The sequence below is a fragment of the Geotrypetes seraphini genome, chromosome 18 (genome assembly GCF_902459505.1).
Source record: "Geotrypetes seraphini chromosome 18, aGeoSer1.1, whole genome shotgun sequence".
In the NCBI taxonomy this organism is placed as follows: Eukaryota; Metazoa; Chordata; class Amphibia; order Gymnophiona; family Dermophiidae; genus Geotrypetes; species Geotrypetes seraphini.
The window spans coordinates 40,988,277-41,016,245 of record NC_047101.1 but is presented as its reverse complement, the minus strand read 5'-3'; the positions used below and the strand labels follow the sequence as shown (position 1 = coordinate 41,016,245).

The 27,969-nt window shown below is 40.3% G+C and overlaps 1 protein-coding gene across 7 annotated transcripts in view; it reads left to right on the top strand.

Moving 5' to 3' along the window:
• Positions 1–27,969, top strand: part of ARAP3 (ArfGAP with RhoGAP domain, ankyrin repeat and PH domain 3) — a 293,655-nt gene that overhangs the window by 65,225 nt on the left and 200,461 nt on the right. For all 7 annotated transcript variants that reach the window (XM_033926806.1, XM_033926807.1, XM_033926811.1 and 4 more), the window contains 3 exons: positions 18,667–18,728; positions 20,408–20,478; positions 22,725–22,801. In XM_033926806.1, the coding sequence (XP_033782697.1) occupies positions 18,667–18,728; positions 20,408–20,478; positions 22,725–22,801 (210 nt within the window). The remainder of the gene's footprint in view (positions 1–18,666; positions 18,729–20,407; positions 20,479–22,724; positions 22,802–27,969) is intronic.

Below are 27,969 nucleotides of genomic sequence, written 5' to 3'. Positions count from 1 at the left end.
CGCTGAATATACCATCATCAGAGGCAATCCATTTGTTTGTATGATGTACATTCAACTTTTTTGGCATCATTTACCTAGTCATTTGTTTTTGCTTTTTCATTGCTCTCTGTGGACATCACTTAAATCAAAAAAAGTATAGAAAAGAAACTTAATGATTATTGATGGCCTTACAAGGGGTCAGTTGGAACTTTTCTTCTCTTACCAGAGCTGGTAGTAGGTTCCAGGTTTGGGGAGAAGTGACAGAAAAAAAAAAGTGTGTTACGTCTAGTATTTATAATTCATAAGGATGGAATAGTAAATGAGTTTTTTTCCTCAGATCATAATAAATAGAAAGGAATATACGGGATGATAACCCGGTCTAGAAATAATGGAGCTTTGAATTGTAAGACTTTAAAATGTCATAAGAGCCTGTTTATAAGTTGTTCTATGCCTGATAGGGAGCCAATGCGCATTCTTTAATAAAGGTGTGATGTGATCAAATTTTCTTTTACCTGTAATCATCTTTTTATGTTGAAACAATTTTTTATTGACGACAACAACAGAGTCAAACAATCCAATATACAGTGCTCCCCTGCGAATTCGCAGTCCCGGTCATTCGCGGTATTTTCCGACTGTGAATGACCGGGCAGGAGAGGGCAGCCAGAGAGGCCCGACTTTAGTACAGGAAGAGGCGGTCAGAGCATACCATGAGTGATTTCCTTCATTCGGCGCTCCGGCTGCCCTCTCCTGTCTCCCCTGCTAAAAACCGTATTCGTGGTTTTTCAACATTCACGGGGGTTCCTGGAACAGAACCCCCACGAATATCGGGGGAGTACTGTACAAGATATCAAAATACAAAAATAATTCAACAAAGTAAGCATATACTTCAAGTCATCAAAATATTTCATGTGTAGTGACAGAAATTCGAAGAATGACAGAAACCCCCTCTCTCCCCCTGAACGTCCCCCAAAACAGCAAGTCCCAACGACAAATGTAAGCTACAGCTTAGCCTCATGTAGTCTTGTCCAGTAGCAGAAGGAAATATTTAGGAGGAAGCTGTATATGGTAATCACAGAACACATCCCCTCCCCCTCCCCCAAAATAAAATATTAAAAAAAAAAAAAGGAAAGAAGAAAGGCAAGCATGTGATAATTTTTATTGTGGTATTTTTTATCTAATATAATAAAACAGTAAGCCGCGCATGCGCACTTCCTATGCGTGCGTCCGTTTTCCGTGAGCTGTAGTGACTCATAGGAAGTGCGCATGCGCGTGAAACTATCTCTCTCTCCCTCCCCTGAGGCGGATGACACCGGCCCTCTCAGCTCTTGTTTGGGTAGTGTAAAGCAAGAGGTGCCGACTGAATATACACAGAATGACACACACATTGATGCTAAGATGGAAAAGTTAGGCAGTGACAGATAGAAAGAAAGACAGACAGACAGATAGTGGCCAAGGAGAGTGAGAGAGAGAGAGAAAAAGAAAAAGACAGACAGTGGCCAAGGAGAGATAGAGACAGAAAGAAAGAAAGACAGAAGGCGACCAAGAATAGAGACAGAAAGAAAGACAGTGGCCAAGGAGAGAGAGAGACGGAAAGAAAAAAAGACAGACAGCGGCCAAGGAGAAAGAAAGAAAGACAGACAGACACATCTATTCTAGCACCTGTTAATGTAACGGGCTTAAAAACTGGTTATTTATAATCTTCTGTGCAGCAAATGTGACACAGCCCATTCAATTCCTAGTCCAAAGCACCTATTGAAAAGTAGGTGTGGTTAGGGGGCAGTTGGTGGGCGTGCTTTAGATGTGGGCCCCTAACTCACTACCGCAGCTATGTAAAAGCCGACACTAAACTAGGGTTATCAGATTTTACTATTGTAAAATCCAGTCCTATGGCCCCGCCCCTGGGCCTGCCCAGTTCTATCCAGTCCCGCCTCATTCAGCCCCAGCTCCAGCCTCACCCCGCCCCTCCCCTCCAAGCCCTGCCCCCTTAACCTGTTCTTGTGCTCGGAGCGCGTCAGGAGGGCATCTGGGCATGTGCAGGTGTGACGCGATGATGTCGCCGCGTTGCAGTCATGCATGCGCAGATGCCCTCCCGACGTGGTACTGAGTTGGAAGCTTTTCTAAACCTGGACAAAGTGCCGGGTTTTGAAAAGCCGTCCAGACGCCCGGACATGTTCTCTAAAAAGGTAAATCCAGACATCTGGTAACCCTATGCTAAATACACATGTTCATTGTCTAAGCCAGGGGTGGGCAACTTCGGTCCTCGAGGGCCGGAAACCAGTTGGGTTTTCAGGATTTCCCCAATGAATATGCGTGAGATCTATTTGCATGCACTGCTTTCAATGCATATTCACTGGGGAAATCCTCGAGAACCGGAATCCAGTTGGGGTTTCAGGATTTCCCCAATGAATATGCATGAGATCTATTTGCATGCACTGCTTTCAATGCATATTCACTGGGGAAATCCTCGAGAACCGGAATCCAGTTGGGGTTTCAGGATTTCCCCAATGAATATGCATGAGATCTATTTGCATGCATTGCTTTCAATGCATATTCATTGGGGAAATCCTGAAAACCTGATTCGATTCCGACCCTCGAGAACCGAAGTTGCCCACCCCTGGTTTAAGCTAACCAAGAGATATTTCAGAATAGAAACTGCTGTAATAAATGAAACTGTACAGCTTATGGTTAGAGGCCTCTAGCCCTCAAAATCAGAGTTTTGTAGATGAGTTCAGTAAGGTAAACTCAGAGTGACATCTATTGCGTTTTCCTGTTGCGATTGCTACAGGAAATGGTAGAGGTTGGTGAACATTTCTGCATGGACAATCACAGGAAGTCTTGCGCTACTATAAACCCTTTGTAAAGGATTCTGAATCATTCATTAAAAAATGACAGTTTGGGAGAAATAAGTCTTAGCTCTTTATAATAATAATAATAGTTTATTTTTGTATACCGCCAAACCATCAGTTCATGGTGGTTCACAATAGTAATGCACTGGGCATTGGAAATACAAAGTCAAAAGGCATCGATATAGAAATTACACGATTCAGAATAATAAAACATTGAGCAGAGAAGTTTTCAGCATCATAAAACTATTAAAATTAGAAATTTCACAATTCAATTGACAGTACAAATAATCAAAAAATCAAATAGGAAGTTAGATGGGTTTATAGAATAAAGATTAACATCAATTCTGTATTTCATATTTTTTATGTATAACAATTTTTATTGAAAGAATCAATTAATCAGAACAATAGGATAATACAAAAATACATTCAATACAATAAGAATTACAATAATATTTCATACAAATTTAAATCATTCTTTCAAATTTAATTTCCATATGAATTAATTCAATCTTATCTACACCCCCCTTAATTCCATCCCCTACCCACTATCTTCCCCTAAATGAAATCCCTCATCCTGGATGAAAGTTGACAAAAATAAAGAATTAAAATAAATAACTGGAATGTAATTATTCAACCTAATTTTCATAATAAATCATTGATAACCAAACTTCGTATTTTTGGTGAAAGATTCTGAATATAATGAGCAGAACTTGGAAAGCATGCAATTAAAAAAGTAACACTGCTTCTTTGTAAGATTTTTCTTGCCAGGGGAGGTGGGAATAAAGTTTAAAAAAAAGATATTTTTCTAGCCAAAAGCCTAACTTCTGTTAAATAGAGCTATTTATTTATTATTTGATTTTCTCTACTGTTCTCCCAGGGGAGCTCAGAATGGGTTACATAAACTTGTTCAAGTACTCAAGCATTTTTCCCTGTCTGTCCTAGCAGGCTTACAATCTATCATTGGGGGGATTAAGTGACTTGGCCAGGGTCACAAAGAGTAGTGTGGGATTGAACCCACAACCTCAGGGTGTTACGGCTGTAGCTTTAACCACTTTTCCACCCCCCCCCCCCCTAATCTCATGACGCAAGCTGTAAAACTCAGCAATACAGCAATGGGGTTGTGGGTTCAAAGCCTCATCCACCGGAGCTAGTTAGGACTGGATGTCCTGAGTGCTATTACACTCCAGCTTCATAAGAGAGGGTAGACTACTGCAGCAGTCCTTGTTAGCCAACAAGGGAATCTGAGGGCACACATCACAGGAAGCCAGCAAGCCGAGAGGATGAGTTAGCAAAGAAGGTGAAAACAAAGTATTTTAAAAAGCAGATGATACATCAAGCAACAATGGATAACTGTTCATTCTTCCTTTAAAAATTGAAATCTTATTGTTCATTGTAAATATTCCTGAATTTTTAGGGCTTATTTCCTGCCTTATAGGAGAAATTCACCTAAGGCGGTAAAGGCGACAATAAGTTGTACATAGGCAATATACAATAAAAGTGCATATTATTCCCCAGATTCTATAAAAGTCACCCAAATTTGGGGGCAATCTTGAAATGTGTACACAACTTAATTGGTTAACGATCCATTAGCAAGCAATAATTGGATGCCAACAATCCATTACTAATGCTAATTGACACCAAATAGGAGCTGCGCTGGCATCTACCAGCACGCTATTTATTACATACACCTATTTATTACGCTGGGCGCACAAATCCCATAGTGCACAACCCAAAAGGGGCCATGCTCAAGGGAGGGGCATTCCAAACATTTGGGTGTAGCGTTATAGAACACTGGAGATGCATGCTCAACTTGCGTGCCAGGATTTATGCCAGGTTTCTGCTTGGATTAGACTTGCTTTACATGCAAATGTGAATTGGTTTGGCTATCTACTTTGGAATCGATCATTTGATCCGACGTCTTTTGTTTTTTTAATTGGTGAATTTTGTTTTGACTTGATGTACCGATACTTTATTTTGGGGGGATGTTTATGAAGTTGTCCAGATATGTCTACGTTATATGTGGAAATTGCAGGGAAATAAGATTGTATGTATGTGATATGGAAACCGCATAGTTGCATGAGGTATATAAATTTTTAAATAAATAAATAAAATAAATAGCAGGGGCGTGGTAAGGATGAGGGGCACCCGGGGCGGTGGTGTTCCACCCCTGCCCTCTTCCCCGCCCCCCCCTGCCACGCACATGCGTCCTTTCCCCTGTGCTTTTTAACTTCAGCTTGAGCATCCAGCAACTTGCTGCCCGCATCGGCTTTGGCACTCTCTCCGATGTCATTTCCTAGGTGCGGGTCCCGGAAGTGATGTCAGTGGTCGTGCTGAAGTTTAAAAAAAGTGCAGGGGAAGGGAAGGGGTGCTGCACCCTTAGGAAGACCGTGCCTGGGGAGGACTGCACCCCAAACCCCTTACTATGCCACTGCGCTATGGCATGGTATACAACTTACAATGTCAACACTGGTATTAAGATTATATTAAGGTATTAAGATTATATTTGGGACCAAATTAATAATTTATTAGATAACCCAGTGGCATTATCCTATGATACTGTGATATTTGGTATGGAAATGAGAGCAAAAAGTCAGATTTCTGTGAATAACAATAAATTACTACTTATAATGACTAGTGATTCAGCAAATTACATATAATTGGAAGGATTGGAGGAGATTAAATTACAACTTCTGGTGGAATTCTTTATGCCATATCTATAAAATGGAAAGGTTTATTGCATTACAACGGGGATATTTTAAGAAGTTTCAGGATGTGTGGAAACCATTGACAAAGTATTGTAAAGATTAATTTAAATTTGTTTCCCTTATATTTATCAACTTAAGGTATAGGGAGGGGGGGAAGTTTATTATTATATATTTTATATGATAATGGAATATATGGGAGGGAGGGATGGGAAAGGGGAAGGGATAAGAATTTATTGATTGTTTGTAAGTGATGTATTTATTGTTAATATGAATGAATATATTTAACATTTTTGAAAATGAACAAAGAATTAATTAAAAAAAAAGATTATATTTTAAGAATTCTCATAAATTATATGGAGAACAACGGATTTGGATGTACCCAGATGTCTCTAAAGTCACACAAGAACGAAGAAAGGATTTCCTATCTCTGTGTAAAGAAACTCTTAAATTGGGAGCTACGTTTCTATTAGCTTATCCCTGCAAGTTGTTTGGTGAGGTATTTGGGAATTAAGTATACTTATTTTTCTCCAGACCACTTGAGGGATTTCCTGAAAGTCAAAAAGATCATCAAGGACTGATTATATGATGGATTATTAGTAAGATAGCAACCGGTTTCACATTAAGCTTTTTCTTTAGAATTTAATACCACTTTAAATATCTCCAATTTAAAAGATTCCATAGCTCCTATTATTGTGGTCTAAGAAAGGGATAATTAATATTTCTGTATTTGATTTTGGTTTGTTTTGGTAAAAATGGTTTCTTTCCTGTGTTACATGGAACAAGATTATTCTTGTGATTGATGTGAAAGTTTAATAAAAATATATAAAAAAAAAACAACAACCCCAATGTCAACACAATGTACATTAAAACATCTTAATAGACGTCTTAGATCAGTGGTCTTCAATAATCCAGAGTGCGTGAATGGATTCAGTGTATGTTTAGTATTCAGGTTGAGTTTAATTACAGGACTGAGATTACTTCATGATTTGTGGGAGCTGAATGCTTGAAGGATATTCTCAATAGACAGAAGCAAGTCCTTGAAAATGTCCCCAATGAAACCTCTGAAAGTAGTCTGGTGGAGATAACACATGTTGGTCTGTAGGGTCTCAACCCCACATGAGATGATATTTGGTACTGGATCCAAAGTATCTTCCGACTTAAAAATTAGTGAAGACTACTGGCTTCGAGTATAAATAGATATGAAGCATACTTGTAGACAGATAGAGTAACAGGAGTTAGATTGAAAATAAAAGGGACAAACTTAAATCTCAGCTAGTCACCAAGTCCTGCTATATAGTACATGCAGTTAGACTTTGTGTGCGTGACTAGCTGGTTAGTTGCTTCTCCCACCTGTTTCCTGAAGCAGAGAAGCTTGACCCACATTGTCTGACAATGAATTCCAGAGTTTAATTACACATTGAGTGAAGTAATATTTTTTCTGATTTGTTTAAAATTTCCTACTTAGTAGGGTTTTGGGGGAAAGATTAAACATTCAATTCATGACTGCCTGTTCTACTCTACTTAGTATTTTTTAGACCTCTATCATGTCTCTCCTCAGCTGTCTCTTCTCTAAGCCACAGAGCCCTAACACCTCATAAAGAAGTCAACCCTACTCCTTTAATATTTTCATCACCCTTTTCTGTACCTTGGACCTTCAAAGTATTTTGGGGCTAATGCCATAAGGAGCTGCCCTGTGTTAGGCAGCAACAACATGTATAAATTTTGGAAGGAATGGCCTAGTGGGTAGAGCTTGTGATTAGAGAATGACACGGTGACAAAATTCATCACTGTTCCCGTCCCTGTGGATAACCACGGGAAATAATCCCATGTCATTTTCTAGTGTCTATTTCAACTTCGGTCCTTCTACACCAGCATTCTTCAAAGCAAAGCTTGCGGGTCAGTGGTTGTGGCCATTCATGCTCTGATTCTTATGTGAGCCAAGGATAATGAAGCCATTGTGACATCACTGATGTGATTGGCTCTTAGGCACTGGTGGAATGAGGCATTATGACATCACAATATCTGCTCTGGATACCAGAGACTGTCATTCTGTAGTGTCTGTTTCAACCTCGGTCCTTCTACATCAGCATTCTTCAAAGCAAAGCTTGCGGGTCAGTGGTTGTGCCCATTCATACTCTGATTCTTATGGGAGCCAAGGATAATGAAGCCATTGTGACATCACTGATGTGATTGGCTCTTAGGCACTGGTGGAATGAGGCATTATGACATCACAATATCTGCTCTGGATACCAGAGACTGTCATTCTGTAGTGTCTGTTTCAACCTCGGTCCTTCTACACCAGCATTCTTCAAAGCAAAGCTTGCGGGTCAGTGGTTGTGGCCATTCATACTCTGATTCTTATGTGAGCCAAGGATAATGAAGCCATTGTGACATCACTGATGTGATTGGCTCTTAGGCACTGGTGGAATGAGGCATTATGACATCACAATATCTGCTCTGGATACCAGATACTGTCATTCTGTAGTGTCTGTTTCAACCTCGGTCCTTCTACACCAGCATTCTTCAAAGCAAAGCTTGCGGGTCAGTGGTTGTGCCCAATTATACTCCGATTCTTTCCTCTCTCCTTAAAGAATGACATGAAGATGGTTTCACGCGGTTATCCGCAGGGACGGGAATGGTGATGAATTTTGTCACCGTTTCATTCTCTACTTGTGATCTACAAAAAAATAATGAAAAAGAGGAAGCTAGATACCGTAGAAGCTGCATACCATTAGACCGTACTTTGAATTTTCTGCGTTTAAACTTCTGGTTCAGTTATTGTTGCAGAGTCTTCTTGATTACTGCAATATTGTTTATCTGACAATTGCTAAGAAAAATACGGCCAGACTAAAATTGGTTCAGAATACAGCAGTCAGGTCGAAGAAATATGATCACGGGACACCATTTTATTCTGCGTTGTATTGGCTTCCTATGGAGGCCGGTGTTGTTTAAGTTGGGCTGTCTTTGCTTTAAAGCTGCCTTTGGTACAGCTCCACTTTATTAAGCTAATAGTTTTCTTGTAGTAGCTAATAAGAACAGTAGGAGAGCACATGCCTTACTTTGTCTTTCCATCGGTGCAGGGATGTAAAAGTAAGACATTTCTTGATCATACACTCTCATACCAGGCAGGCAAAGAATTTAAATTCCTAGTATTCACATCTTATTCTTATGAACATTTTAGAAATCTCTGTCTTTTCAAAACGCCTGACTGAATAGTGTCTTTTGTAACTTTTTCATTTGTAATTTTTTGTAAACCGCATTGAACTTATGGCTATGTGGTCTAGAAATACGGTGTTATGTTAAAATAATATAAATAGTTAAAACCAATCAGCGCCCCTAAAAAAAAACAAGAAGCCCAAACTTTAGAACTACCAAGCATAAATCCTAACACAGAGGTGCTGCAATCATAGCAAACCGAAAGAAAAAGCCTTAGTTATATTGGCGGGAGAAACCCACGCCATCATCCATCATAGGCAGAAAAAAACCCAACTTTCGTTGCTATCAACAAACAAAAAACAGAGGAAACACACATTTCTAATCCACACAAAAAGAAAAATAGCACATAAAGCTATCTGTCACAAGCCAGCCTACGATCGTTTTGTAGCCTAAACGCTACTGCTTCAGGGCCATCCTCATGCAAAAAGCACCATAACCTACAAAAATAAATTTCATTAAAGTCCAAAATCAATTTACTGCAAACAAAAAACTCAAAAAGGCAACAGTACAGACTCACAGTTCAATATGCCAATCCTCCGTGTCCCACGAAGACTCTCTAAACACGGCATCTTGGTGTTCTGGAACATTCTAGTGGGTAGAGCTACAGCATCGGCACCCTGAGGTTGTGGGTTCAAATCCTGCATTGCTCCTTGTGACCCTGGGCAAGCCACTCAGTCCTCCACTGCCCCAAGTACATTAGATAGTCTGTGAACCCACTGGAACAGATAGGGGAAATGCTTGAGTAGCTGATTTTAAACCGCTTAGATAACCTTGATAGATGGTATATAAATACCTAATAAAAATAAAATAAAAGATTATGTGGACACATGTAAACACCACCAGAAGTCCAATAGGACACGAAGTCACAGAAGCAAAGAAGACACGGAAACAAGTGGGAACAGACAATGAGCAATCCACGAGAGCCAGCAGGATAAAACAAAGCTTGTTTATTTCAGTCCAGGATATACAGTAAAGTAGACATGACACACAGTGTGAGGTCTACTTTACCGTATATTCTGGACTGAAATAAACAAGCTTTGTTTTATCCTGACCCATGTAAGCAACTATTTTATGGGCAGGTAGAATTATGCAAGAATGCTTCAAGGTTCAATGGCGAGCACATTGCAGGTGGGTATTTGCATGCGTGGTTGAGGCAGTGCATGGGATTGCAGATTTATGCAAGTAGATTATCAGTTGTTCCAGGCTTTCATTTACACTGGCTCTGTGAGAAGTACAAATGGCCACGCCTGCAAAGTAGGCACATAAAATGTGGCTTATATTTGAATTATTTTTATTTATCTATCATTTTAACATAAGTTTACAAGATGAACCCCTTCTTATTGTAATACAGTACGAATATAGCATAGAAATATTTCAAAAACAAAAATAATTAAAAAAAAAAAGAAATATTAGAATCAAAACATATAAAGAAAAAAAAAAGTTTACTTCGTTAGACCACTAATTACAGTTCAGGGGGGATAAAGGCAGAAAAAAAGAAGAAGTAATTTAAAGGAATAATCTTCATTAGCAATAGGCATTAACACTGTTTCACTATCCTTTTTCAGGTTTATTTAAAATTTGATATACCCGCCTTATCAAAATTCAAAGCGGGTTTACAAAGTATATATAAAAAACAAGCAATTATAAAAATATATATTAAACACAAATTTCATTAAAAGTGGACAGGAAAACACAGGAGAGTCAAATCCACAAAGATCAACACCCAGACACGATGGACTGGATAAGTCCAAAGAACATAAGAAGTGCCATCTCCGGAACAGACCCTAGGTCCATCAAGTCCGGTGATCCGCACACGTGGAGGCCCTGCCAGGTGTACCCTGGCATAGTATTAGTCCCCATACTCTTAAGCATCTAGCTTAACCTTACCTATGTTACCTTAAGCCGCTCGTAAGGAGATGTACATCTAACTTACCTTTAAACCCTGGAACGGTGGATTCCGCAATTATCTCCTCTGGGAGAGCATTCCAGGTGTTCACCACTCATTGCGTGAAGCAGAACTTCCTGATATCTGCCCTGAACCTGTCCCCCCTTAGCTTCAGTCCATGTCCTCTTGTCCGTGTCACATTAGATATTGTAAATAATTTTTTTATCGTGCTCTATTTGGTCGATTCCTTTCAGTATCTTGAAAGTCTCGATCATATCCCCTCGCAGTCTCCTCTTCTCAAGGGAGAACAATCCCAGTCTCTTAAGTCGTTCCTCATATTCCAAGTTCTCCATGCCCTTTGTTAGTTTCGTTGCTCGTCTCTGCACCTTCTCAAGTACTTTTAAATCCTTTTTTAGGTATGGAGACCAGTGCTGGACGCAGTATTCCAAGTGTGGTCTGACCATCGCTCTATATAGCGGTAGTATTACTTTCTCCGATCTACTTGTGATTCCCTTCTTTATCATGCCTAGCATTCTATTTGCCTTATTCGCAAGAAAGACTGGTGAACTCTAAATATTCCACAAAGTTCTTTATTCTTTAATTCAACATACATCGACTCGACATGCGCACGTTTCGGCCCAAATGGCCTGCTTCAGGAGTCTCACAAATCTGTGTATGAATCAAAAGAACATCCAAAAATCAATTGGGCATCACGTGATCCATGTCACAAAACCGCCACCTCTTGCGGACTGCCTATGGCGTATTCTTATGATTCATACACAGATTTGTGAGACTCCTGAAGCAGGCCATTTGGGCCGAAACGTGCGCATGTCGAGTCGATGTATGTTGAATTACAGAATAAAGAACTTTGTGGAATATTTAGCGTTCACCAGTCTTTGGACTTATCCATTCCATCGTGTCTGGGGATTAAAATAACATTAACAGACATACATTGACAAACAATGACATACTGGTACAAAAGATGACCGGGCAGAAATACAAAATTTAAATAGGAAAGGCTGGGAAGAGGGTAAAAACAAGAGGAACGGGAAAAGCAGGAAAGTAATCTAAAATACAAGGCAAATGGAAGAGAACAAGTTTCCATCACCGTCCTTAAAAGGACTATCAAATGTCATTTGTCGTTGTTTTCATTATCAGTTGCAATGAGGCAATTTTCTTTAAATCCAGAAAAGTTCTCAATTGTTCTGGGACAAAGAAAACGTATTTTAAATCTGCATATTTCACAACATTAAAAAAAAAAAAATTATATTCTACATATCCTACAGTTCTATGCGGATTAAAAATTATTCAGGTACTCAAGCATTTTTCCTTAACTGTCCTGGCGGGCTCCCACTATGTAATGTACCTGGGGCAATGGGGATTAAGTGACTTGCCCAGGGTCACAAGGAGCAGTGCAGGATTCAAACCCATAACCTCAGGGTGCCGAGGCTGTAGCTCGAACCACTGCACCACACATTCTCATGTATATGCTACTATAAATGGAGCGCCCAATGTTCTTGTCTCTTGTCACATAGAAAGAAGCGAGTCTCCTTCATTCTTGTGGAGATCTAGTTACGTCTAAATAAATCCAAATTCTTTTACCATGAAATAATTCTTTAGAATGTCTAAAATAAAGTTTCATGAGGGATTTAAGTCCTGTTCAAAAATGAAAGAGTGCTCAGTGTCCTTGTCTTCTGCAAGAGAACAATATCGGGACCATCCTTTCACTTTTCCGTCCCTGAGTTGTTATGCCCTTTAAATTAAGGTATTCATTCCTCTAATTCAATTTGCCCTCGGCACTCTATAAGGCTGTTGTATTCAACAGTGCAATGATTTAACACTTATCTTTACTCCTTGGGCGTGTCGCGAGCTCTTTAAAGGGTTTTACTTCAATTCGGCTCAGCAGGATAACAATCCCGCACAATGAATTTTGTGCTCAACGATAACTCAGTATGTGTGAATTTGATACGAGGATCAAATTTATTAAGTTCAGATAGAAACTCCAGCTTAAGTGGTTCAGGGCCTCTCCAAAACAGAATGACATTGTCTATGAATCGTTTCCATAGAACCATGTTTTGGAAAAACCTGGAAGTATATACATATTTCTCTTCAAACAATGTCACAGTTCATGTAATCCTTTTTCTTCTTCTCTACCCACTATTTTAAGTTCTTGTAAACCGTGTCGAGCTCCATTCTCATGGAGATGATGCGGTATATAAACTTAAGGTTTAGATTAGATTAGATTAGAATAGACGAGGCCATTCCTTTTGTTTGCAGAAAATTTTTCTTCATATATGAAACAGTTGTTATATCACTTTTTCTGCCATAAAATTCACCAAACCCTGTTTTTCTAAGGTCAATTCGTGTGTTCTGACAAATAATGGGCCACCACATTGCAGGCTCCCCTTTGTGGTATATTCGTACACAGGGCTATTACATTAATTGTAACCAAATGCAATTCAGCTATGTGATCTCCCTGGCTGATAAAATGTGGGGAGATCAACATTCGTCTCTGGATGATAGTTTGGCTATGGAAATTGATAATGAAGGGAGAACATGGAGGGTATTTGATGAGATAGATGAGAAAGAGGTTTGTAATGCCATTCATAATTGTACACCCACACTTGCTATTCAAGATCCATGTTCGTCATCTGTCATGAGACAGATGGCAGAAAAGGTGACTTCAGGGATTACAAGGATACTTAATAAATCGTTGGAAGAGGGAGTTTTTCCAAAGGATTGTAAATAATCTACTGTACGACCAGCTCTGAAAAGGAATGTTCCATCTGCGGAATCGGAAAGAAGTAGGGAGATAGTGGATGCCTTTCAAGAGACTCTGCTCAGACAAATGGTGATGGAACCCACAAGGGAAAAAGCGATATTAGATCTGGTCCTCACAAATGGAGAGAGTATCTCTAATGTTCGAGTGGGTGCTCACCTGGGTAGTAGCGATCTTCAAACGGTTTGGTTTGATATAACGGCTAAAGTGGAGAGCGGCCGCACGATACTTAAAGTCCTAGATTTCAAACGTACGGACTTTAATGCAATGGAAAAGTACCTGAAGAAAGAGCTGTTAGGATGGGAGGACATAAGAGAAGTGGAAAGACAGTGGTCTAAGCTGAAAGGAGCGATAAAAAATGGCTACGGACCTTTATGTGAAGAAAATCAATAAAAACAAGAGAAAAAGGAAGCTGATATGGTTCTCCAACCTAGTGGCTGAGAAAATAAAGGCAAAAGAGTTGGCGTTCATGAAATATAAAAAAACCCAAGAAAAGGAGAGCAGAAAGGACTACAGGGTGAAACTGAAAGAACCCAAGAGAGAGATACGTTTGGCGAAGGCACAGGCGGAAGAACAAATGGCTAAAAATGTAAAAAAGGGAGATAAAATTTTTTTCAGATATATTAGTGAAAGGAGGAATATAAAAAATGGAATTGCTAGGCTAAAAGATGCTGGGAACCAATATGTGGAGAGTGATGAGGAGAAAGCAAATGTGCTAAACAAGGACAGACTTATAACACTAGGATTGTTCTCCCTTGAGAAAAGGAGACTGCGTGGGGATATGATCGAGACCTTCAAAATACTGAAAGGAATCGACAAAATAGAGCAGAGAAGATTATTTACATTGTCCAATTTGACACGGACTAGAGGACATGTAATGAAGCTAAGGGGGGACAGGTTCAGGACTAATGTCAGGAAGTTCTGCTTCACTCAGAGAGTGGTTGACACCTGGAATGCCCTCCCAGAGGAGATTATTGCGGAATCGACCGTCCTAGGCTTCAAGAGCAAACTAGATGCATATCTCCTTAAGAGAGGCATATAAGGATATGGTGGACTATAAATTACGCCAGGTGTACACCTGGCAGGGCCTCCGCGTGTGCGGATCGCCGGACTTGATGGACCGAAGGTCTGATCCGGAGATGGCAGTTCTTATGTTCTTATGTTCTTACTTCTGTTCTGTGTTCACAGAAGAAAATCCTGGAGAAAGACCGAGATTGTCTGGCAAAGTTACATGAGAAAATGGAGTAGATTCTGCGCCGTTCACGGAGGAGGGTGTTTATGAGCAACTTGAAAAACTGAAGGTGGACAAAGCGATGGGACCAGACGGGATCCATCCCAGGATACTAAGGGAGCTCAGAGAGGTTCTGGCGAGTCCTATTAAAGACTTGTTCAACAAATCTCTGGAGACGGGAGTGATTCCTGGGGATTGGAGGAGAGCGGATGTGGTCCCTATTCATAAAAGTGGTCACAGGGATGAAGCAGGAAACTACAGGCCGGTGAGCCTCACTTCAGTTGTTGGAAAAATAATGGAAGTGTTGCTGAAAGAAAGGATAGTGTACTTCCTTGAATCTAATGGGTTACAGGATCCGAGGCAACATGGCTTTACAAAAGGTAAATCGTGCCAAACGAACCTGATTGAATTTTTTGATTGGGTGACCAGAGAGCTGGATCGAGGACATATGCTAGATGTAATTTACTTGGATTTCAGCAAAGCCTTTGATACAGTTCCTCATAGGAGGCTGTTGAACAAACTTGAAGGGCTGAAATTAGGAGTCAAAGTGATGAACTGGGTCAGAAACTGGCTGTCGGACAGACACCAGAGGGTGGTGGTTAATGGAAGTCGCTCGAAGGAAGGAAAGGTGACTAGTGGAGTCCCTCAGGGTTCGGTGCTGGGGACAATCCTGTTCAATATGTTTGTGAGTGACATTGCTGAAGGGTTAGAAGGAAAAGTGTGCCTTTTTGCAGATGATACCAAGATTTGTAACAGAGTAGACACCGAAGAGGGGGTGGAAAATATGAAAAAGGATCTGAAAAAGTTAGAGGAATGGTCTAATGCCTGGCAACTAAAATTCAATGCAAAGAAATGCAGAATAATGCATTTGGGGATTAATAATAGGAAGGAACCGTATATGCTGGGAGGAGAGAAGCTGATATGCACGGACGGGGAGAGGAACCTTGGGGTTATAGTGTCCGAAGATCTAAAGGCGAAAAAACAGTGTGACAAGGCAGTGGCTGCTGCCAGAAGGATGCTGGGCTGTATAATGAGAGGCGTAGTCAGTAGAAGGAAGAAGGTGTTGATGCCCCTGTACAGGTCATTGGTAAGGCCCCACTTGGAGTATTGTGTTCAGTTTTGGAGACCGTATCTGGCGAAAGATGTAAGAGAACTTGAGGCGGTCTAGAGGAGGGCAACGAAAATGATATGAGGCTTTGCGCAAGAAGACGTATGAGGAGATACTGGAAGCCCTGAATATGTATACCCTAGAGGAAAGAAGAGACAGGGGAGATGATTCAGACGTTCAAATACTTGAAGGGTATTAACGTAGAACAAAATCTTTTCCAGAGAAAGGAAAATGGTAAAACCAGAGGACATAATTTGAGGTTGAGGGGTGGTAGATTCAGGGGCAATGTTAGGAAATTCTACTTTACGGAGAGGGTAGTGGATGCCTGGAATGCGCTCCCGAGAGAGGTGGTGGAGAGTAAAACTGTGACTGAGTTCAAAGAAGCGTGGGATGAACACAGAAGATTTAGAATCAGAAAATAATATTAAATATTGAACTAGGCCAGTTACTGGACAGACTTGCACGGTCTGTGTCTGTGTATGGCCGTTTGGTGGAGGATGGGCAGGAGAGGGCTTCAATGGCTGGGAGGGTGTAGATGGGCTGGAGTAAGTCTTAACAGAGATTTCGGCAGTTGGAACCCAAGCACAGTACAGGGTAAAGCTTTGGATTCTTGCCCAGAAATAGCTAAGAAGAAAAAATTAAAATTGAATCAGGTTGGGCAGACTGGATGGACCATTCGGGTCTTTATCTGCCGTCATCTACTATGTTACTATGTTACTATGAAAGGCTTGGATATGAATGTTATGAAAAATTTTAGACCATAAGAACATAAGCATTGCCTCTACCGGGTCAGACCAGGGGTCCATCGCGCCCAGCAGTCCGCTCCCACGGCGGCCTCCCAGGTCCATGACCTGTAAGTGATCCTTTACCTAAATCGTGTATTCCCTATTCATTTAGTGTCCTGTATATAGTTACCCTCTTTTCTGTATCCTTCAATCCCCTTCACCTTCAGGAAGTCATCCAATCCCTTTCTGAAACCCAATATTGTACTCTGTCCTATCACCTCTTATATGTAGATATGTTATCTATTTTGGATACAATCAGTGTATGTATCCTTCGTGCATTCAGATAAAACAACGATCACTTCAATCACAGTAGGTAATGTATTTAGATATTCCCCAACACTTTCAGCTGACGAAGCTACCAAGATCGTCCGAAAGGCATTCTTGTATTAAAGGTTATCCAGACCAATTTCGATTGTACCTTTTATAGGTAAAATTATTGAGAAAATAGTTTTGCCTCAGTTAGATAATTTTGTGCAGGAAATGGGTTGCTTGGATTGTAACCAATTTGGTTTCCATAAAGCTCATAGTGTGGAATTATTACTGACTTCACTGTTGGACACCCTACGATTGGGATTGGATCAACATGTAACTTTTAGTTTAATATCTTTAGATATATCAGGAGCTTTTGATTCAGAAATGATTGTTGAGATTTAAAGATCTAGGGGTAGGGGGCACTGTGCTTAAATGGTTCATTTCGTACTTGACAGATAGATAAGTTCTCAAGTAAATTCCCGGTGAAGAGCAGAGTTCCACAGGGATCAGCACTTTCTGCACTATTATTTAACATTTATATGGCTACAATAGGTTCGTTGTTTCTTTTTTTTGTTTTTTAATTCTTTATTCATTATCAAAATTACAATAAGTATTATATATGTTCAATCACAGTAACAATACATACATCACTTACAAGCTATCATTGGTACATTACATAAACTCTTATCCCTCCCCCCTTTCCACCCCTCCCTCCCATATATTCCAATATCTTATAGAAAATGTAATAATAAAATATCCCCACCCAATCACTCTTAAACTGATAAATTTAAGGGAAATAATGTCAACTAATCCGTACAATATTTTGTTAATGGTTTCCATACATCCTGAAATTTCCTAAAATATCCCCGCTGTATTGCAATAAATCTTTCCATTTTATAAATATGACATAATTTAATCTCCTCCAATCCTTCCAATTATATGTAATTTGCTGAATGGCAACACCAGTCATTATAAGTAATAATTTATTGCTGTTCGCAGAAATCTGACTTTTTGCTCTCATTTCCATACCAAATATCACTGGGATAATGCCACTGGGTTATCTAATAAATTATTAATTTGGTCCCAAATTGATTTCCAGAAATTCATAATAAATGGGCAATGAAACAATAAATGATCTAAAGTTCCTGCTTCTAGATGGCAGTGCCAACATTTATTAGGTTCGTTGTTTCAATCATTAGAGGTTGAATATCGAATACATGCGGATGATATTTTTTTCTTCCCAGTGTGTTTGGGGAGGTGAGTTAGAAAAACTGATGAGTAATTATGAGTGAAATTATCGGGTGGATGGAAATGCAAGGTCTGAGACTGAATGTAGAGAAGATGGAGGTAATGTTTGGGGGGAAATCTGATTGGGATAGATGGCCAAAACTAAAAATGCCTTCCTCAGGGATCCTAGGCAATAGATTACATAGACGTCACAGAAAATCCAAACAGTTAAGAGGCTGCAAACAGGCGTCATTTAACATTGGAAGTTTATGAATGTGTGTTCTGCCTGGTTGCAGCCTCTTAACTGTTTGGATTTTCTGCGACCTCTCTGTAATCTATTGCCTAGGACCCCTGAGGAAGGCATTTTTAGCTTTGCCAAAACACAGCCCGTGTCAGGTCACTTGAAATTTTATACACCTTTTGGCTTCTTTTTTATTCTGTGAGTCACTTGTAACCGTATATATCCTTTGTATATTGCTTTTATATTATTTGGATGCTTATTAAACTATAAACTGGTACATCTGATCTCTTGTTCCACAATTTTTGTTGATTTTTGGTTGAATTCCAGTGGTATAAGGAGAATATTGTATGAGTGGGACTTAAGGATCTAGGCTGATATCTGATTGCCTCTTTTACTTTTTATTATCTTCTAGATATCCTGGATGTGCACAATTAGATACACCTGTGGTGCCAGAGAGACCCACCAGTAGTCTGGGTGAGGCATGGTAGAATAAAAATACACATGTATAATCACACCCAAAAAAAAACACCTTAATCTGTATGTTTGTCTTTAAGAAGCAGAATTGTGTAAATCAGATTCCTTTAAGACATGAAACTACTTTGGGTCAATCATTTTTTACCTGGCCAAGTCATTATGGACAGAGTAGGGTTAGCAGATTTTTCCAAAAGGAAAATCTGGACCCATGGCCATGCCCACAGACCCGCCCAGTTCTGCCCTGTTCTGCCCTCCCCAGAGCCGGCACACACATGACGTCACCACATTACATCCGTGCATGCCCGGATGCTCTTCCCGACATGATTTTGACGGGAAGCTTTTCAAAACCTGGACAAAGTGCCTGGTTTTGACGTCTGGGAAATCCAGACGTCTGGTAACCCTAGGACAGAGTATGCTGCTACAATTTGTGTTTTTTTAACTTGAGTTTTATTGCAAAATTCTCAGTATACACAGATCATTATCCCACTACCTGTTGTCTTTTTATCATGTCACTATTGCATAATTGCATACATAGAGGTCCTTTTTGTAGGCCACAGTATACAGTGCTCTTAGCGTGCCCTTATACAAGTTTTTCCCACCTGCTAAGAGTATTACCACAGTGGTAAAATAGATGATTTCCCTTTTTTTGCATTAAGGGACATGCACTAATATCGACATTAGCGAGCAGCCATTAAAAAAATTGCCACGTTAGCACTTATCTATTTCATAGGCAGTAAAGGCTCATGTGGTGGTACTATAGAATCAGTTACGATAGCTTGTAGTAATGTAGCTGATAAATGGAGAAATGCTCACTGTCTGCTCCCAGACACGCTATATCTGCGCAAAAATTTTAAAAAATATTTTTAGTGAGCAGCACACGCAGACTAGAAACTCACTACAAGATGCATGAGCACATCTTACGGTTAGATATTTTAAGCGGTGTAAGCATGCACTAATGCTTACCATAACTTAGTAAAAGAACCCCCTGGTGAGAAATTAATCATTTCTCTACGTACTCTTTCATGGGAATGTTGGAGCTGCCCAGAATGAATTTTCAGAACGTAGCCTGACTATGGCCATTCTTGTTGCAGATTGGTGGAATCACATCTACCCCTAATTTTAAAGGTCAGTAAACTAGATATTGACCATAGCTGGACCTAGTGAAAATAATCCAAACTCCCAGACAGCATTTAAAATTATCTACCAAAACGTTCTCTTGTCTGCTGTGGCCACCCCAGTTGCAGTCTTTGCGGGGGTGGGGGGGAGGCTGCAAACACATTCCCCCCAGCATACCTCTTTAAATGTTCACCGGCGTGAGCAGCATCAGCTCCCATCTGACATCACTTCCTGGTTGTGGGACCAGGACATGACATCCGAAGGGAGCCGACATCAGCGTGAGCAGCAGGTGGAAGATGCTGCTCCGCCAGTGAACATTTCACGAGGCACATGAGAGAGTGCTCAAACAGCGGGGAAGAGTGGGGAGGGCAGCAGAGAAGGGTGTGGGGGGATGGTCACTCAAGCAGCAGGAAAGAGTTGTGGGGTATGGCACAATGATGCCAGGTGCCACCACCCGAGCACCAACCTCCCTCGCTACGCCACTGCTTGTCTGTATTTAATTTGGAGGGGCACAATGCAATTTAAATGCCTATGTTTCTGGAATGTACTATTTCTATTTGTAGTGGCAGCAGACTCCATCAGCCCCTACTGTGAGACCACAATCGGCCAAACCTTACAACCCCTGGAACAGAAGGTAAGGACCTTGTGTAATGATAGTTAGGAGCGTACGTAGGGTTACCAGATTTCACGTATGTAAAATCTGGACCCATAGACCCGCCCCCTCCGGTCCCACCCATCGCCGCCCCCTTATACCCACACCACTCCCCAGCCTTGCCCCTAGCCCCACCCCCTCCACCTGCTAGGAGCAGGAGAGAGTGGACTGACTGGTAGGTGGGGATGGGGAGGAGAGGGGAGTGTGGATATGGGGGGGTGGAGAGTTGTAAAAAGAGGTTATCTACCACTCTGGTCAAAACCTCCTCACAGTTCCCTCTTTGAAAAAATATGTCAAGAAGAGCTGACATATTCTCTGTGATGGGACCTCAATGGTGGAACGCCCTCCCACAATACATTCGAATCGAAAAAGACGTTATAACATTCAAAAAACTTTTAAAATCGTATTTATTTAAAGACGCCTTCAATATTTAAATGTTTAGTGAGATTCCAAATTATGCTGTGGTTTAACTTCCCCTTACCCTTGTGTTCTTTCCATTCCTTTTACCTTAAATTGATAATTGTAACTTTTATCCTTTCCCTCCCAATTCATGTTTGTTTTTAATGACAGTACAAAAACTCGGATATGGTGAATATCAATAATAATCACAAAAAACACTTTCACCAAAAGGATGTATTGAAGGTATATTAAACAGAAGACACAAGCAAAGACCAGTCTTAATGGAGGAAAAAGCCTCAGACAGGGGCCCACCCACCTCCACAATGGTGGAATAACGGTGTTCAGGCGATCACTTCACTGGCATAAAACCTCCTACTGTAAAGGTCATAGCAATGTGTCGAATGTATCAAAAAATTGCTTTCAAGATTGAGTGATACAGAGAAAAGTAATAATAACTTAACTTTCTCCTTAAGGATCGGAACACTGTTTTTAATGACAGTACATTGTTAAATGTTTGTTTCTTTTTATTATACTCTATTTTAATTTTGTATATCGCTTAGTGATTCTAATAGGCGATTTATCAAATTTATTAATAAACTTGAAACTTAAACTCCTGCTCTGCCCAATGGTACTAGTGCTGCTGTCCCCTTCCTTCTACTGCTGCTTTGCTCCTACCACTGATTCTTCCAGCCTGTGCGGATCAGTGACTCCAAAAGGATCACAACAGTGTGAAGAAGGAGACAGCAACGCTGCTTCTGTTGAGTGGAGTACAAATGCTAGGTCACTTCAAGAGGTTTGTGATGTGTTCAAGATCCTACCAATCCCAGCACTACAGGGTGCTAGCATGTGAATGTATAGCCCAGAATTTGCATGTGAATGTATAGCCCAGAATTTGCAGACAAACACAACTTGCAGCTAAGCTCATATCTAGATGAGCTGAGATTTCCTCTAGGTCAGGGGTGTCAAAGTCCTCCTCGAGGGCCGCAATCCAGTTGGGTTTTCAGGATTTCCTCAATGAATATGCATGAGATCTATTTGCATGCACTGCTTTCATTGTATGCTAATAGATCTCATGCATATTTATTGGGGAAATCCTGAAAACCGGAGGGAGGTACTTTGACACCCCTGCCTAGGGAGTTCAGCATATATTAATCTACATTTGCTTAGAGAACAAACAGGAGAAACCATCTTCACACCAGTGAAAAGCAAGAAACAACAACAAAGGTGACAAATTGGTGCTCAATCTCTTATCCTATCTTATCTTATCAACTGATCCTCTCTTCTCTCTCCCCTCTATAGTGATTAACTTGTTCTATTGATCACTCTCTCCTCAAAAATGGATTTCCTGTCCTATTAACCCTCTTTCTTCCTCCCCTCTTAAAGTCAATCAATTTGTACCTTTGCTTAATCTTTGTAAACCACATAGAACTTCACGGTATTGAGGTATATAAGCTGTTATTATTATTATTATTTTGCAATAGACTCGACACGATCCACTTTTACTTTCACTTTGGTGCGGTTAGCAGCACACACCATTAGCTTGAGCGGTGGCGTTTTTCATAGTTCAATATCAACTCAATGAACAATATGGTTATGTGAATCTGCACATCTTATCTTTCATGATTAGATAACAAGACTCCTGAGGCAGGCCCATTTGTGCCGAAACACGATCATGTCGAGTCTATTGCAAAATAAAAGAGACTGAGCACCAATTGGTCGCCTTCGTTGTTGTTTCTTGTTGATCTACATTTGCATGGGGGAGAAGGGACTAGGATGCAATCTCACTGTGAGAAGAGAGATCAAACTAATCTTATTCAACCTCCACAAAGATCTTCAAGAACCCAAAAGAGCAAGCACACATCTCTGCTCCAGCACCGACTCCAGCCAGGGAGACTGAGCAGCCTCGGTAAGTGGAGCTCTCCGTTTCTTTCTTTTTTAAGTGTTCTCCTGCAATCATGACTAAGCAATACTTAAAACTGGCATGCACTCCTGCAGGTTCCTCTCATGATATAATTTGGCTTTTGGATGAGAGAACTGAGATGAGTGAGGCAAGATTCTTTGTAGCCCAAAGCAACCGTGAATTTCAAAATATAGATGTGTTCTCTTGCCAAATTAATAATAGTAATGATTTATTAATTTATACAGTAATAATAATAATAATTTTATTCTTATAATAAGAGTACAACTGTTCACATATACATAGCAACATTATACATGTAGAGGGAAGTTTCCAGAACAGAGGCAAAAATAATTTTACCTATGTAAATCAACTGCCTGAAACCTGCCCACATGAGTCCAAGAAGGCGCACTGGGCTAGATTGTGTAAATGGCATCCAAAAATATGTGCCAAAATGATATGTGTTAAACTAATATTCTGCAAAGTTCAAGTTTATTATAGTTGATATACTGCTTATTAAAGCCTAAGTGGTTTTCAATCAAATTTTACAAAAAAATAAAATTAGGGCAGACTTACAAGGATAATGAGACACTATAAACAGACATAATGGACACAAAAGGGAAAAACGATTAGAGGATTTATCATATTAAAATAAAAGAAGGGAAGGGACAGACCAAGAGGGTGGCAAAGGGTTAAAAGTGGAAGAATGGAAAGGAAGGAGAAGAAGAGAAAAGAAAAAAAAAACAAAAAACAAGTCCTAAGAATTAAATTTGAGCGTAAATGTCAAGATCTAGGTATCGAAAGCTACCACGGAAAAGATTGTTTTATGGGCGCTCTGCATGGAACAACCTTCACAGCGGTCAGTACTGGGACCGCTGATGTTCAATATATTCATTAATGACTTGAAAACAGGGATGAAGTGTGAAGTTATAAAATTTGCGGACGACACAAAACTCTCCAGTAGGGTTAGAATTGTTGAGGAATGTAAAGAACTACAAAGAGACCTGAACAAACTGAGTGAGTGGGCAAAAAAAATGGCAGATGAGCTTCAATGTAGAGAAATGTAAAGTCGTGCACATAGGGAAAGGGAACCCGATGTATGTTGGGAGGGATGGTACTGGGTGAAGGCAAACTAGAAAAGGACTTGGAGGTATTGGTGGATATAACAATGAAGCCGGTGGCACAATGCGCAGCGGCCTCAAAGAAGGCGAACAGAATGTTGGGCATTATCAAAAAAGGTATCACGACCAGAACGAAGGAAGTTATCCTTCCACTGTATCGGGTGATGGTGCGCCCGCATCTGGAGTACTGCGTCTTAAACTGGTCGCCGTACCTTAAGAAGGATATGGCGATACTCGAGAGGGTCCAGAGAAGAGCAACAAGGATGATAAAAGGCATGGAAAACGTTTCATATGCTGAAAGGCTAGAGAAGCTGGGACTCTTTTCCCTGGAAAAGCGGAGACTTAGAGGGGACATAATAGAGACTTATAAGATCATGAAAGGCATAGAGAAGGTGGAGGGACAGATTCTTCAGACTAGCGGGGACAACAAAAACAAGAGGTCATTCAGAAAAATTGAAAGGAGACAGATTCAGAACAAATGCTAGGAAGTTCTTCTTCACTCAGAGGGTGGTAGACACCTGGAATGCACTTCCAGAAGAGGTGATAGGACAAGAGTACGATATTGGGTTTCAAAAAGGGATTGAATGATTTTCTGAAGGAGAAGGGGATTGAAGGGTATAGATAGAGGGTTACTATACAGGATATTAAATGATTAGGGAATAAAAGATTTAGGTAAAGGATCACTTACAGGTCATGGACTTGGGGGGCTGCCGTGGGACCGGACTGCTGGGCACGATGGACCCCTGGTCTGACCCGGCAGAGGCAATGCTTATGTTCTTATGTTAATACAAACTTAGCCTGCATCTCAGCCCTGATGTGCTTAACATGTAGGCGCCAAGGAATGCAAGTGTCAATCATTAGCTAGGTGCCGTTTACAGAATCGCGCCTAAAGCTGACTTAGGTGCTAGTAGGCATTAACATAGAAACATGACAACAGATAAAAGCTAAATGGCCCATCCACTCTGCCCAAATGTAGCATCTACTATCTCCTCACCCTAAGAGTTCCCATGCTTTCTTGAATTTAAACACGGTCTTTGCCTTCATCATCTCTACCAGGAGACTATTCCACGCATCTGCCACCCTTTCCTTAGATTACTCCTGAGCCTGTCGCCTTTTAACTTCATCTCATGCCTGCTCACTCTAGAGTTTCCTTTCGATTAAGAGAGATTCGCCTCATGCATTGAAACCTTAGGTGCAGTCTGAGTGAGCCTAAGTCAAAACATGCCCAAGTTTGGCCCACAATCCACCCCTAACCATGCCTGCTTTCTGGTAGGTGCTTTGGAGTAGACGCCTACCTCGAAGTGGTAGGCGCCTGTCAAGTTGGGCGCCTACCATCTAATTCATTGCAAATATAATTGCAATTTTCAATTAATGGCACTGATTAAAATAATCAAGTTAGGTGCCTAGATCGGCTAGGCACGCCAATGTAGGCACCTAACTTTAGGCATTTTTTATAGGCTCGGGGCCTTCATGCTAATTTGTACCTGCCAAACACTGGTATAAATGCTTGCACCTAACTGATGGCAGTTATTTTATAACACCAAAATCATACACAATGGAAACAAGTCTACTTAATCGCTAGATGAACTCTGTCAAAAGACTTGTGAAAATCATACTATTACTGGATTATTTACTATGGTCTCAGATGCTCTGGTGAATCATCAAAGATATCTATCCAGAGATTGCAGGGAAGGGGTATCTTTCATCGAGCTCAGTAAGATTTAGTGCAAATTCGTGTGTTTTAAAGTGCTATAGTATTAAACCAAAAAATAATATACAAAAAACAGAAGTCGGCACTTATCTGCTAGATCTTGAGTGCCAATGTTCTTGTCATGGCAACATGAAGTGCGTGTTGCCCTACATTTGTTGTAGCAAAATGAACTTCTATTGCCCAACGGGGACCCGTTTCACCGTATTACGGCTTCGTCAGGGGTCTGTATCGTTCACTACAACAAAACTATATAACAAAGGAATATATGTAAAACACCAGAGTGAATAGTACTAAAAACATTTAAAGGAGAGACTTACAGTGCAGCTATGTTCCGTTAAAGAGACCCGTTGGGCAAGAGAATTTCATTTTGCTACAACGAATGCAGGGCAACATCCACTTCATGTTGCCATGACAAGAACATCAGCACTCAAGATCTAGCAGATAAGTGCCGACTTCTGTTTTTGGTTTAATATTATAGCACTTTAAAAGACACAAATTTGCACTAAATCTTACTGAGCTCAATGAAAGATACCCCTTCCCTGCAATCTCTGGATAGATATCTTTGATGATTCACCAAGTTTCCAAGTTTATTAAATAATTTGATTAATCGCCTACTCTACATTCAAGGCGATGTACAAGATAATACTAATAATTATAAACATAGGTAAAATATTATATAAATGGACAATATTACAAAAAACAAACACAGTTTAAAAAAAAAATTAAGTTGTTACTTATTTTATCGAAACAATAGGAAAATTCATTAATGGTTACATTCTATATTAAATTCAAAATACAAAGGTAAAAACATAGGGGGGGAAAAAGACAATAAAAAAGATAGATAAAAACAATAAAAAATCATTATTCACTAAAAGCATCATTAAAAAGGAAACTTTTGAGCTTAATTTTAAATTTTTCGAGGTTCTTTTCTTCTCTTATATATATTGGGAGATCATTCCAGGACTGAGGGGCTGTCACCGAAAAAATAGTGAGACGTCTTGTATTAATGATTTTTAACGAGGGAATGGTTAATAGATGTTGATCCTGTGATCTCAATGTTCTAGAAGTGGTATAAGGAATTAAGACTCTATGGATAAAAGCAGGAGTTTGAGAAATAAGAGTTTTAAACGTGAGTAAGCATATCTTAAATAAAATGCGGTGTGCTACAGGAAGCCAATGAGATTCTTTAAGTAAGGGTGTGACGTGATCAAATTTTTTTGCATTGTGAATTATTTTAATGGCGGCATTCTGCACAATTTGAAGACGTCTAATTTCTTTATGAGGTAAACCTTTGAATAAAGCATTACAGTAATCGAGTTTAGAGATGACTAAAGAATGTATCAGAATATTGAGGGATTTTGAACATAAGAATTTAGAAACTGAACGAATTTGACGTAGTCTGAAAAAAGTAGAGCAGGCATCTGAGAGCAGACCTGAGGTACATCGTACCCAGCAGTCCACTCACGCGGCGGCCCAACAGGTCCAGGGCCTGTGCAGTAATCCTCTATCTATACCCCTCTATCCCCTTTTCCAACAGAAATTGTCCAATCCTTTCTTGAACCCCAGTACCGTACTCTGCCCTATTACGCTTTCTGGAAGCGCATTCCAGGTGTCCACCACACGTTGGGTAAAGAAGAACTTCCTAGCATTCGTTTTGAATCTGTCCCCTTTCAACTTTTCCGAATGCCCTCTAGTTCTTTTATTATTCGAAAGTTTGAAGAATCTGTCCCTCTCTACTCTCTCTATGCCCTTCATGATCTTGTAAGTCTCTATCATATCCCCTCTAAGTCTCCTCTTCTCCAGGGAAAAGAGACCCAGTTTCTCCAATCTCTCAGCATATGAAAGGTTTTCCATACCTTTTATCAGATGTGTCGCTCTCCTCTTAACCCTCTCGAGTAACGCCATATCCTTCTTAAGGTATGGCGACCAATATTGGACGCAGTACTCCAGATGCGGACGCACCATCGCTCGATACAACGGCAGGATAACTTATTTCGTTCTGGTAGTAATCCCCTTCTTGATTATACCTAGCATTCTATTCACTCTCTTAGCAGCCGCTGCGCATTGTGCTGTCGGCTCATTGTCATGTCCACCATTACCCCTAAGTCCCTTTCCTGGGTACTCTCATTCAATAACATCCCTCCCATCGTATAGTTGTACCTCAGGTTTCTGCTTCCCACATGTAATACTTTACATTTCTCAACGTTGAACTTCATTTGCCATCTCGTCGCCCATTCCCCTAGTTTGTTCAAGTACCTTTGCAATTCTTCGCAGCTCCACTATTTGTTTTCACATGCCTTTATAGGTTAGTAAAGATATCAGCCAATTATTTCTAAAACTGGACT